This window comes from Mchenga conophoros, linkage group LG23 (assembly GCF_057382185.1).
Source record: "Mchenga conophoros isolate Kocher_MC1m ecotype Shallow Benthic linkage group LG23, M_conophoros_male_GT1.1, whole genome shotgun sequence".
NCBI lineage: Eukaryota > Metazoa > Chordata > Actinopteri > Cichliformes > Cichlidae > Mchenga > Mchenga conophoros.
Window position 1 is genome coordinate 23,984,268 of NC_140547.1, and position 14,447 is coordinate 23,998,714.

At 42.5% G+C, this 14,447-nt stretch overlaps 1 protein-coding gene across 5 annotated transcripts in view; it reads left to right on the forward strand.

Moving 5' to 3' along the window:
* The window catches only part of LOC146547267 (nck-associated protein 5-like), a 184,596-nt gene that overhangs the window by 32,430 nt on the left and 137,719 nt on the right, over nucleotides 1-14,447 (forward strand). For 2 of the 5 annotated variants that reach the window (XM_085264293.1, XM_085264294.1), the window contains exon 1: nucleotides 123-271. The exons of the other annotated variants lie outside the window; for them this stretch is intronic. In XM_085264293.1, coding sequence (XP_085120419.1) covers nucleotides 194-271 — 78 coding nt within the window. In that variant the 5' untranslated portion in view covers nucleotides 123-193. Of the gene's footprint in view, nucleotides 1-122; nucleotides 272-14,447 lie in introns of those variants that run through there. 5 annotated transcript variants of the gene reach the window in all.

A 14,447-nucleotide genomic window follows, 5' to 3' on the forward strand; every position in this document is an offset into this window, starting at 1 on the left:
CAGGGCTGCACGACTGCCTGCTGCATCATCATTCCAACACACACACATACACAAACGTGCGCGCGCACACACCGCTGAATGCAAACGCACACATACACCCAGTGGCAGGCAGCAGCTGAGACTCAGCTAGGGCAGAAGTGTGGAACCAAGCGGAAGAAGAGGAAGCGAGCAGACGAGAGACAGCGAGCGCAGGATGAGCCAGTTCGTGGACCACGGCGTTGTGTCGGTCAGCGGGAAGATCCGAAGCATCCCCCTGCTGGAGCTCCTCGCGGTGAGTGCCGGTCCATACGTTCACCCCCCCCCCCCCCCCCCCCCCTCCTTTCCAACCCTCCGCAAGCAAAGGAGGTATCTGGGGCAAGAGGAAGGCTGTCTGGAGCTGGATGTAGGTCTGACTGGGTGATAATCAGGCTAACATCCTGCCCTCCAAACCCAACTATGTTGCTTGTGCCCCAGACAGGAGGCAGGAATTGCCCTGGGTAAGAAGTGCAGGAGGGAGGAGTGAGAGATGTTGATGGAGGAAATGTTAAAGCCAAGCAGAGAGCAAAGGGAAGTAGTAGTTCAAATCTGGAGTGTGCGTTTTGTATTTGCATCTTTGGTCTTCGGCTAAAGTGGCTGTTTGTTGACTACTTTTAAATGTATGTGGCTCTCTAAGGATGCTCTCTGTTGGACTGTCGAGGATTAATCAAAAAGAGGAATCAGAGTGTTTTGAGTCTCTCTTTGCTTTTCACTGTGTGCATGTCCAAGCCTCGCAAAGTGCACGGGAATGCCGGAGTCCTCGGCAGCGCGTCATGCATCTCCAACACTTTACGTGTTTCATATGTAGGTCACTCGCTGGCAAGCTATGACTACTACTAATTAGATGCGAGAATTGAGATTGTTTTACATTTCTGATACCCCTCCAGAAGGTCTGAGTCAGGGGACCTGCTGCCATCTGTAGTTATTTACCCCATGTGGTTGAGATGGATCGCAACATGTGACAGTTTATTAGTAGGATGTGGTGATGGGTTTGCATTTTGGGGAGGAGAATCCAGCATTTGAACTTCTTCTGGCAACAGGAGATCTAAAAATACACCACCTTTTGTTGGAGGATGCCTTTCAGATATGACAACTCTTTGATGCTCGACTCTCTGTACTCTCGGATGGGTTTATACGTTTTGAAATGGAAGACATGCAGTGCTTATTGGATTGGCAGGAAAACAGGGAACACAGCAACAGATATTTTGTAAAAACAGATTACTTTAGAGAGGATTTTTAATCTTTACCCGTCTATTTCTTTCATTCTCTCTGTCCTTCTGTAAATTCCTTTTCTGGGTTAGTAAGCCAGAGGTGTTTTGTGGAAATCCAGGGGTTCTTAGCCTCGGCCACTGCTCGGACACAATTATGCAGACAAATGTCTCCGCTGAGCTCCGAGACTCCATATATCCTTTATCTAATTACATTAACAGGAGCTGGATAGTGACTAATGGCTCGTGGAGGGGAAGGAGGGGGAAGCAACACACGACGAGGAGCTGGGAGAGGGCCGCGATGCATGATTGCATTTTTCCATCCTATTTCACTCTCTCACTCTTCCTTGCCCAGATCTCTCCCTGTGCTCCTTTTAGAAATCCCCCCCTCAACAATCCCAAACCTCCACACATGTACATACAAACATACGCACACGCACACTCAGTCCCACGAGTCTTTTTCCAGCCTGAAAGACTTTTATTTTGCAGAATATGTCCTGCTTTTTCTTTTTCTTCTTGGCCGTTATGCAACGCGGCATCAATGTTTGCATTATAGCGCTCAGTATTTCACCACCGCAGTTTCAATACTGACGATGTACTTAAAGCCTAAATCAAAATAAAGCTGTGTCAGGGCCACGAGCGACTCTTCCCCGTTAACGTTGCTTTTACTGTCAATTGAATGAAAGCATTAGGCGCTCTGAGGCCGAGAGCAAATGCTGACTTTTTGCGCTCCGTTTGCTTGCGAAGCACCTTAAAAGACCAGGAGTGCTTTTTTTTCTCCCTTTTCTTTAATCTCCTCAGCTGGCAATGACTGTGCTGCCAAAATAAAAGCTCGCCCTGTGGCCATAATGAAAATAAAAATATAACAAAGGACAAAAAGATCCTTTCTGTACTCAATATCCATCTCATTTTGCATGTTTTCATCCATTACATAATCCCAGGCGGACCATAATAAGCGTACCGTATCAGTTCCCTTAATCGTTTCCATTTTTTTTTAGTATTATGCAAGATGGAAAGACTTGCTGGAAGCAGCTATTATGTTGAAAACTGTGACTTGCTAATGGTTTAAAACCAAGCGTGCTAATACAAGTAGTTTTTTGCATTTCATGGCTTATATATTGGAGGTCATTTATCTGAATTTCAGGAGCTGGAACACACCCCAAACACTCCCCTTCTGGTCATAAATGCCTACTTGCATCAGTTACACATTTACTCTTGTTTTCATACCCCAACCTCCCTCCCCCTTTTTCTCTGGTTGTCAGCTCCTCTCACAAGTATCACGATGAGGCCTTTCCCAAACCAAAGCTAGTGACCTAGCTTATTTCTAGGGGTGAGGGTGGGAACTGAAAAAATACTGATTGAGGCAGTTTTAAAGAAATTATTTCTGCAGAACATTACAGCCATACACTTTTATTAGTGTTCTTCTCTCTGTGTTATTGTAAGTTCTTTATAGTGTAACGTAATGCGACTCAAGGTGACTGTTGTTGTGATTTGGTGCTAAACAGCAGGTTATTAGCATTTAGCCAAAAAGCAACACGTCCCAATTGTTGCATCCTAAAAGCAGCTGTGCGATAGCACACCTGTGCCTCGGCAGTGAGCGAACTACTGACTGAATAAACGAGGGTGTGAGCCTGGACGCGACCTTTGTGTTTTGATGGAGCTGAGCTGCCACATCGCACTGCACCGAGAGACAGAGATGAGCTGCTCGCAGCTGCAAAAGATTAAAACTAATTATGGGTGGCGGCGAGACGGCTCGAGGAAGAGCTCAGAAAACAAAACAATATAAATGTATGAAATCTTTGGGAAAACATTTTGCTTTTCCCGTATGATGTTTAATTAGCAGCGGCATCCAGAGTCACAGTTTGATGGTGATGATGATTGATGGCAGGCATCGTTTCTCGTCACACAAAATCAGTAAAACCACCACTGTGACTTTTCAAATGCGCTGGTTACGGCATCCCGAAGAGCTGATGTGGTGTTTTTAAAAAATGTCATAAGAAGCGTAGTTGGTAAATGATTTTAAATCGCAGCGTCATCTACTGTCTTTTAATTATCTTTCCCCGTGGTCAGTGAATAAATCTGGTGTCATTAGTTTCCTGTTTTGTCCTTGGAGGTTTGCAGCAGGCTTACAGGAGCTCAGCAGTCTACTGGCTCACATTACTTTATGCTAATAACCCCCAGCTGCAACCTGCACCACCCTCCTGCCTCCCTGCCTTGCTTTTGCTGCCTCACACACACACACACACACACACACACACACACACACACACGAGCCCCCGGGACAGTCACGGGAGGGCCATGAAAAGGAAGCCGAGATGATTAATTAACTCTGCCCTCGTTTTGATACCGCCTTATTGGCTTTCAACAGCCAAAACTCAGCTTCGGAGCTTTGCATACATTATGCTGTCGCCACAACAGCTACCACCCAAAACAGGCACACAAACACACTTCTGAAAATATCGAGGTCACGGTGTTCACTGGTGCTGCGGTGAATATGCAAAATTTCAATTTGTGGGCAGGTAGTGTTGTTCAGCAGAGAGATTTAGGTGAGTTGGTTATAGTGAACGTTGGGTTTTTCACTTACGAGAGAGAATCTGCTCCTACGGGAAGCCAGCTGTCAGACACTGACAGAGAATGGTTGTAATTATAACTGTTGAAGCTGCAGCGATGCGCAGTCGCACAAGCGGGATTTACTGTCTTTCACGTCTTGCTCAATATCCCAACAGTTACTCGTAAATCTGTGGCAGACTGTCGTTGTCTCTTATATGACCTTCACCAGAAAATCAGTCATGAATACAGTTGCCTTTGAAAGCGAGCACAACACTGTTTCAAGAAGCTGGGTAATGATTTACTTTCAGTTATACAGTTCAGAAAATTCATGCTTTTTTGCTCCAAAAAAAATAATCAGCAGAAAAATTGTGTTTTGCTCAGAAGTTGTGGTTGTTATTAAACGGTTGCACAAGTTTAGTGTAGAACTTAGTCCCCAAAGAGGATCCAGGACACACTATATGGACAAAAGTGCTGCTTCACCTGCACAGTACCCCTACAGAATCTGCTCAGCAATGGAAATCTGTGGGATGCTAATGTTGTTTAGCTAAAGACAGACTTAAATTACAATGAACTTATTAGAGAATCTGGATAGCTGAACCAAACTAGGCACTAAACAAGACTACTCAGGACTTGTCTGTCACTCAAAGAGGCCACACCCTAAACAATTTTAAGCTTTCGTACACTTTAAATTACTGAGTCATGTAAAACTTCCATGTTATGTACAGCTGTCACGAAGGTGGAAATTACTCATAAAGGCCAAAACCACTTTTAGCGTCAGGCTGTAAATGTGTTTATGTTGCGCTGTGAAGTTTGACATTATATCATGGAAGTATATTTGGATTGATTTTCATCACAGACACCCTCAAGTGGCCACTAGAAGGAACTGCAGTTTTTGACACCCCTGTGCTGGCTTCATTTTTCAACCCTGAAAGTTGCCGCTCGTCTTCAACAAGCGTCTCAAGTCCAAGTTCCTGGTTACCACTATTATTCGTTGTCTTTGCACTGTTTTTATGCATTTACTAACACAACCCCGTGAGGTCACCACCACACAGCTGCTGCTTTAACTGCATTTAACAACTGACCACTGCTGTCAGGTTTTTGGTGATATTACACACATTCTTACTGGTTATGTGTGCAGCATGTGAGCATTCATGTGCACTCAGATTATCATTGCTTGCTCATGTGCAAGCAAATACACTAAAAAAGAGGTTCGTGTGTGCCGCCACATGGTCATCTCATGTGTGTGTAGCTGTGTTTGTGCGTCAGCATCGGTGTGTGCGTCTTTTGTGTGCCCGCTCTGAGCTCCAGGTGCTCCAGTTGGTTGTGTCCCGGCCCTGACCGACCGTCCTCTGGTCCCCTGTGCTTTTCTTTTGATGACAGCCTCTTACAGACGGCTCTACAGCATTAAAGGGCCTGTCAGGCTAGACAATACAATAGTGCTGCTGTATTTTTCCTATACACTGGGGAGAAAGCCTGCTGCACAGTTGTCTTTCATTTTTCTCCTTTATTTGTTTTGAGGCCTCATTCATCTTTTCTGCTTTTTCACTGCTCAGTTCCCTTCCTCTCTGCGCTGAAGCTCTTTGCTCTCATACTGTGCACACACTGGGAGTTAATGTGTTTGTCCGTGTTTTATCATCAACTCCCTCCCACACAAAAGATCACCTGCCCGGCTGTGTGAGGCATCACAGGTTTGGAGCCCAGAGGGGAAAGCATACATGCGTCAGGACAGCTTCATATTGTCTTTCAGAATGTGTTGTTGGTATAGTCGAGGTGTGGCTGGATAACCTGCGTGTGACGCTTCAGGGCTTCAACAAACAGGGAAATACGGTTTAACTAAAGAACTGAGTGGAGCTGAACAGGTTTGAATAGAAAATTTAATGAAGTTCTGTAGAAATTCTAAAAAGCGTTGGCAGTGGAGCAGATTTTGACAAAAATAAAGTTGGCTACTAAATGCTTCAGGGCATTTACAAGAACACTTGTCACGGGAGTGTGAATGCTGATTTGTATCACAGTGTGGGGCTTTTAGTTCAGTTCAGAGTGAGCTTGCTTGTTCCACATTAGTTATCTATTTATTTGTAGTTATTTTTTTGAAAATGTTTAAGTTCATTTGAACTTTCTAGAGTTCTAGTAGAGTTCTAGTTTTTATTTTATTTATCTTTTAGTTTAGTTTTAGTTTAATTATAATAACCTCAATCTGAAAAAGCAACCTTAACTTCATTTTAAGCTGCTTTTGGAGCATTTGGCACAGATGTTTGTAGCTGAAGCTTTGTTGCACCAGGACGCATCAAGGTAATAATCTCCTGCGTTTTACACATTTTAAAAGCTTTCATTCGCAAATAAATCAAATGTATGCAAAAAGTCAACCCTTCTCCCTCATAATATCTGCAGTTGTATGCACGTGCCATTAGGGTTGGGCGATATGTAAAAATTTTTCAACCGACAATCGTCCGTCCAATAATCGGGTGGAGCAATGTAATCATGCATGGACTGATTTGCGCATATACAACACAGAAGTCCAAACATGGATGAGCTAATTTCCCCCCCAAAATTAGGGCTGTCAGTGTTAAGGCGGTGTTAACACGATTAACAGTGATTTAACGCACTCAACCCATCTGGAGCGCAGAACGAACAAACTTTGGACAAACTGGCTGAAATGCATTAACAGAGACATTTCAGGGATTTTGACTCAGTCTGTGCTCCAAATGGGTTAATTGTTAATCGCATTTGTCCTGATGATGGAGCGTTAACGCTAACAGCACTAAAAAAAATATAACGTTGCCAATTTGGGATTTCTTTGGCTTTAAACCAGATGAAAGAGGTAAACCTAGGATGTAACCAAAGCGGTGTGCCACTTGTGTAGACGTATAGTGCGAGCAAAGTACTCAAGCACAACTAACTTGTATGAGCATGTACATGTCCACCATCTGGCTGAGTATGCTAGGCTATCACCAGCTTCTGCAGCTCCGTCAAGCATTTGGGAGACATGCATGAGAACATGCAAACTCTGTGGAGTCAAACGCAGGACCATGGATCCAAAATGTTAATTTGATACTCTCAGAGCCACTTTGTGTGCTGGAAAATACACAGATTTTCACTAAACTACCCCTGAAACTTTAGAAGAAGCTGGTCTCTGAGGATGTTTGTTGTACTGGTCAGTCTTTAAAATGCAGGTGGGTGTGCAGAAGCTCCAGGCTGTCAATGTCAAGAACCGATAGTGCAGGAATTATCACCAACAATCAGGATTTGGCCCAAAAGCTGCAGAAGCTACGAAGAAGAAGGTTCAGTATTTTAAATATTGTATTTTCCAACCAATGTCTTTGAAACTGTTAATTGATTAGTTGATGAACTGATGCTGATTAACCTACACAATGGTTTTTTTTTGCTACTCAGTAAACTAAAACAATAACCTACTGTACCATGAAGTTATCTAACCAAAACCCACTCAAAAACTCTGTAAATTTCAGATGAGGAAGTTGAAAATAGAAAGCCATTCCTGTAATCGCTGCAAGGGTACGTTAGAGGAAAAGAAAAGGTGGAAACTCCTGGTTGGAGTTTCAAGTCTGATAACAGGAAGCTTTCTGGTTTGTGCTGCTTCTTGTTGTAAAATGGTTTTAATTCTCTCTGACATATTTTACAAAAAATCGCCAGCGGTTATTTTCATTGTATAAGCCATTCTCTGCAATGTTTCTCCACAATATCCTGCGCTGGAACTCGCTCATATGCAAACAAAGCGACGGAGCGGAGGCAACAAAAGCGGAGGGACCTGTTTTGCCTCAAACTGCTGCAGTGTTGTTTGTTTATAATAAGGTGTTGTTTGTAGGGAACCCGGTCTCCTCTGACGTGGCTAATGCACACTGTCAGAAGCGTTTGCGGCTGATGCTAGCCTTGTCTCCACTCTGTTAAAAGTCACTGAGAAGGGAGAGAGGGAGCTGAGTGCAGTCCGGCTCACCATATTCGCCTGCCGGCTACACTTTCACCAGTCAAGAGGCAATGACCTTCATGCCAGCTCTGCTATCATTGGGTCCTGTCAGGGCCGATAGGTAGTCCATTTCAGTCTTTTCCCTGCCTTGGCAATACAGACCATAAACTTTGCTAATCACACTGCAGGTTGGAAAGGAAGCCTGCTTCTTTTTTTGAAAGCAATCTGCATTTCAACACTGTACTCGATTGCTTTCTTGAGGCTCTAAAGCACTTATCATGACACTGTGGGCACATTATCTCAAATGCCAAGCATCCAATTGAGGTGCAGGGCAGAGTTATTACAATGATTAGAGGGAAAGCTTCTTTGATGGCGCACCATTTTAAAGGAAAGTCACTGGCTAGAAGATTATGCAATTACACACTGAAAAAAGTCTGTCTTAAATTAGTTTAGCTTCATCCTTCCAACCTGGTTCCAACCTTTAAATGCTGATTTCTTAAATAATCAAAGATAAAGTATTAAAAAAACTGAACATCCTTTTATAGTGGTTGATTTATAAGATGAAGCTATTTGAATGCTAAACTCCAACATTAAAAGCTAGCTTGTTCCTACCAGAGCGAAACGGGATTAATCAATGTCATCTGCATGCAGCAATGTTTGTCTGTATGGCTCATCCAGCTGCTGGAGCCACTGACATTATTGAGTGTTGCCCAGTTTCTAAAGATATCATATGATCTGTATACCTTGCATGAGTCCATAAGTCAATTTTATGGTGATGTGCTCATGGCACTCAATGATTTTCCCTCCCCGTAGCCAGACAGCAGTGCAGTGATTGGGGTTTTATGAGGCGGAGCGAGCCTCAGGTGAACAGGATTGAATGAGGGATGCTTTCGCAGAGGACCCGTTTGACCCTCAGGGCTGATTGTCTGCAGCTCCAGTGGTCAACAGTCGCCATTGTGTGTGGTCCCATGGTCAATGAAGGGCTATTGTGGGAGCTAACCAGAGGGCTATCACACAGCAACCCAACATCCATCTGGCTCAACAGCTGTAGGAGCCAATAGATTTCCATGCGGAAAATTATGCAGCGCAAACAAGAGCCTTATGATTATTCCATTACCTTCATTCTCTGGGATTATCATGAATTTGCTGGAAATGGCCCTCGTGTGATTACTGCCCAACAAAGCATCCTGTATTTGGCCTTTGTTGAATATTGCAATGCAATCCTGCCTCCTTCAATTTATTCACTCAGAAACAGGTTTTTATTTTGGAGGTATTCCCTGATTGGATTTTCTCTCTTCCCCACCCCTCCCCTCTCATATCCCTGCCTAAGCTGAGACACTGAGGAGAGGTCAGTGAAAATCAAGTCAAACTGGTTGAATTAGTGCATTATTAAGCCTTTCTCTTCCGACCCACTTCCCCAACTGCTTGCATGGCTCGAGTCCAGCATGGACCGGTAACCTGGAAAGCATCTGAATAATCTCAGGACAGGTTTCACAGTAAATGGACCTCTTATGTGCTAAAATGGTGAAATGGGGTGATGCTGAAAGCTCCTAATTTTTTCACTGCAACTAGGGCTGCTCAATTAATCGAATTTTAATCACGATTACGATCTGGGCTTTCAACGATCATTAAAAATGACTGAGCCGATTATTAGCCCCTCCCTAATTTATCCGCGACACCTTAAAGGCCGTTCCGTGAAAATATTGTCGGGCATAAACCGGTCCGTGGCGCAAAAAAGGTTGGAGACCGCTGATTAAGAGGACCCGAGGGAAGCTCGGAAAGCTAAGCAGAAGTTATTTGGAGAGGAGAGTGACTGCCGTTGGTTGAAAAGAGTTTAAAAAAAAAAAACTTCAGTGGTGTTGCACACTATTTTATATTATTTTTTTAAAGTCATTGTTAACCCTTTAAAGCCGGTCAGAGCAGCACGCTCCGTTTTGCGTAACTATTTTTAAATCCCTGTAGAATCTGAACCGTGTAAGCTAGCGCAATAATTTGTTTTGCATATGAAACCGGAGGAGTTGTACTTACATCTTATGCCATCAGCTTGTCCTCGGTCACGGTTTCGTTCCACATATAGCTTTGCAAAAATTGCATAAAAAGCGCTTGCAGGAACAAAAACATAATATTCCAGAAACACGCTTTGCCGTTCCTATCAGCTGTTCGTAACACTTCCCACAGTGAAATGATGCACATGCTGTTTTCTTTGCAAATTTGCATCATAGGATTGTTTTTTGTTTTTCCTGCAGTATATAAAAATTGCTGTATCTCCAAAATAAAACTATGAAGACACTCAAAATAAATTTCCTGTGGTGGGAAACTATTTTTTGCAACTTTATTGTATTTAAAGTTTTGAGGGATAAACCTCTTAAATTTCTCCAAGTAGAAATATATGTAAACAAAACAAAAGCGATTTTCAATTTTTTTTGTAGTTTATTGCACTTTTTTGCAATTTATGTAATTACTATGGACTTAATGCATACATATTATTAAAATATGGGCTATAACAGTTGTATTGATGTATAGCAACTTGAAATGCTCCCACAAATGGCACTACAGCATGTAAAAAAAATAATATAAGCTCTGGTGGACTTGGTTCTATAGTAGGTCTTAACGGGTTAAATAAATATCGTCAAATAATCGTGATCTCAATTTCAGTGAAAATAATCGTGATTATCATTTTTGCCATAATCGAGCAGCCCTAACTGCAACTAACTTTCACACTGACTTAGTCTCTCCTTTCAGGCCTCGTTACCCAAAACGCCACGATCAGTCATCAGCACCTGATATGCAACACAAGACTAGGGAAAGTAACAATTTCCTCCCCATAAAAGATGGTGAAAGATCAGTGATAACCAAACACGGAGTTTCTATCTTTAACTCTAAACTAAGCTCATTAGGTGCTTGCTGTTTAACAAACAGATATGAAAGATGTTCTTACCCAAATTAATGACAGAGCGAACAAGCATGCCTCTCAAATTATGAAGTTGTGCTTATTCATTTTTTCTTAATTAACTCATCACCAAATTATTTAAACAGGAGATCTGACATATTTGCAACCGTAAAAAATATCCACACTAATCTAAACCAGATGAAAGAGCTAAGAGTAATGAAAAGAATCCCTCATTTTAGTTTTTATGTCAAATACATTTAAAATTGCAGGGCAGATATAAACGGGACTCTCTGCTCTTCGGAAGCTATATGGTTCAATCCCCAGCCTCTCTAATCCGTGTGTCGAAGTGTCCCTGAGCAAGATACTAACCCTAAACTACATATAATATTAAAGCCATCCATTAAAGCACTGCAGTGAATGTGAATGTGTGGCAAAAACTCTATATTTCCAGTTTATGTAGCATGTTTTCAAGATTTTTTCATAAACTTTGACTTATTAAGTTGCATTTTTGGGGCTACAGCTTCATGGGACTCCAATCATTCTTGTTTCCAGCCCCTCTGCACAACAGGATATTATAGGAGTGAGAGTTGTTTACTCTACCATGGAGTGAAAGGATCTTGTCTGCTCACCCCCATTAATGCTACAGCCAATGTGATCAGCCCAACTTTTGACCTACAAGTGGAACAATGCAGAGTGCTCTAGCATGTCCTGTATTATGTACCATGGTAAAAAGCTCATGCTGAAGGTAATGCTTTTAGGGGCAGAGGGCATCTGATGGGTGTGCTATTGTAAACTCTCAGAATGAAGCTGGTGCCTCACTTTCAAACAGCCTTTTGGAAGGTCTGGTTGAGAAATGGCTTCCAGAGGGTTCAGAGAATGCTGGAGCATTCGCTAAAAAGAGGGGGGGTTGCCCCAGATAAAGAGGGTTAGCCGAGTAAACAAATAATAATGATGGAACAGTGTTGTTATTGTAAGAGCAAATAGCTGGTGTAAGCAAAGGAAATTCAGGTCCTTGCTCTGCGAGATTTTCCCACAGTAGCGACACTATCACGTTCCGAAATATCTGGAAATATCTCAAAGAGTTTCAGTGCTGTGAGGATATGAACTTAATTTTAGCACAAACAAATAATATTTGATTTTGGGCTCCTGTTTGGAAAATGAGTTCTTGTGTTGATGGAAATGTGATTTATTTATCAGATAGACCTTTAACCCCACGCCTGTTTCAAGGAGAAATCCAGTGTATTTCAGCCCTGCTGCAAAAGTCTACTGATGTCACCTCATCTGAGAGGCTTAATGAGAAACAGCACTGATGTCAGATTCCTCCCCGGCTCCCATCTGGATGAAATAAAACAAAAAAAATGGCTGCTAAAAATACGACTCCACTTGAGATGATAACAAAGATTTAGTGCCATTAACTGTGTAAATACAGCGTGTGGTTGGCTCCAGATTCATATTGAAATTCCTTCCTAACCTGGATGAGCTCTGACCGTAAAAAGCTTCCCGAAAAAGGGCCGCAACAATACCTTTAAAAGTCAATGATGGTCGATTTAAATATTTTATGCTGCTGAATTATTGGACCCTCAGTCTTCTGTCAGATCACTTGACAGAGTGCGGTAAGCCGCTGCAGTGAGAGGTCTTTGTTCACATTAACCCATGAAATGGATGCAGTAGCCTGGAGATAATGTCTTCAGGCTTAAACTGCTGCACTCACGTGGAAATTGAAATATAAGACCAAAAATCTTCCTGTAAGCTTTGTGAGGCGGCACTTACCCGCAGATCGGAAACAGACTCAGCGTCATGTTTCAATGATGGTCACCCACAAATTGCAGACACATTTGTAAGACCTACATGGTCTTTCTGTGACGAGTTAAAAGTGTCAGAATTTCAGTTTCCATCAAAACAGCATAATGATGTGTTTGCTTTTTAAATCCTGTAGGGCAGGAATAATAACAACATTTTTTCACAGTATTCCAATTTTTTCCTTTAGGCTCAAGTGATTGTTTTTATGTTTAAATAAAAAAAGCCGGCACACCCTATGACCATATCACACAGATGACCGTACCATCTGAACGTTGGAGCAGAAATCAAGACTCATCAGACCAGAACATCCAGTTTTCTATTGTCCAGTTTTGGTGGTTCTGAATTGTCATCTCAGTTTCGTGTTCTGCTGCTGTGGAGATGCTCATCTGCGTAGCCTGGCTGTAACAAGTGGTGATTTGATTTCCTGACTCCTTCCTATCAGCTTGAAGCAGTCTGGCCATTATCCTCTGACCTCTGGCGTTAACAAGACATCTTCTCCCAGAGAACTGCTGCTCACTGGATATTTTCTCTTTTTCAGACTATCCTCTGTAGGGCGGCCACGATTAGTCGACTATCAAAATCGTCGACGACTAATTTAATAGTCGACGGGTCGTTTGAAGCTTTGTAAGATCCTGAAAGACGCAGAAATAAGTAGTAGGATTTAAGAGTGTAATAACGGACTGAAACAGGAGCTGGCAGCACTGCATGCACAAGGAGGCCAGCTGCCGTTAAACCTCGAAGAAGAAGAAGCTGTCTCCGGTATCGTAGCTGTGTCCAAATTCAGGAACCGCATCCTCCTGTGCCCACATTTGTAGGCCGATTACGTTACAGCGACAAGACGAAGGCTGTCCAAATTCGAAGACTCCAACAAATGCAGCCGACAAATGTGCCCTTCATTTCCCCAGATTTGAAGGATGGGTCGAGTGTATCCTTCGTGGCCCAGCCTATCCCAGAATTCATAGCGCGGCCCAGCTCAGGTTCCAACAATGGCGGCAGCTAGCTAGTTTTAATATTACTTTTATTATTCTTTCTGGGTCACAAAATAAACGTTTAACATATTTTCAGGCGAGAATGTAACTGTGTAAACTTCAAATATCTGCTCAGTTTATCAAGACACCACATATTTTCAAAAGCGTTCTGACGTTTTCGGAGACGTCTGTTACCCACTAGCTCGATAGCTAGCCGGGGTTCAAGGCTCACTAGAGCCGGTGAGAACACCGGACTCCCGGCAAATCGTTTTCAAACCCACCGCTGTCTTTCGCTACTCAGGTTAAACATGATATATAAGTCACTTAGATAACTTAAAAATGTTGTTGTTTGGCCTTTTTCAGTATTTTATTTGTTCCTGAGTGAATTGGTTTAGCTGAGATTAAAGTTATAGTTTTTACACAGCTGAATAAACGTCAAGCAGATCATCAGAAGTGTGAGATGGTCGAGAATATACTCCGGTGTCCTGTTATATTTTAGATAGCAAGGAGCAGACGGCTGAGTTCATTAAACTCCACCGAAACAATCTGCAAATTTCATTAAAATGTATCATCTTGTCTTTATTTTTAGTTAGCACATACCTTAAACACTTAAAGCTGTAAGCTAATGATAGTTATATAAGAGCAGATGCTGCTGGTGCAATAAGCTGTACGTTTTACGTCCAATGGATGCAGAATCTGATTAGTCAACTAATCGCAAAAATAATCAGTGACTAGTCGACTATCAAAATAATAGTTTGTGGCAGCCCTAATCCTCTGTAAACTCTACTGAAGGTTGTTTGGCAGATCAGCAGTTTGTGAAATAGTTGGACCACCCATCTGGCACTTAAATCACCTTTCTTCCCTATTCTGATGCTTAGTTTGAACTTTGGTAGTTCATCATGAACATGCCTAAATGCACTCATTAGATGATACACCCCGCCCTTTGTGACTAAAAATATTTGTTTAGTTGTCAGTTAGTCATCCGCCTGTCCACTCCCCCCCCAAAAACTATCATTGCAGTTCTCTCCTTTAAAGTCACAGCTATTTCTGAAGCCTCGAAGAATACTCGAGTGGTGGTCATGGGCACCTGTCTGTTT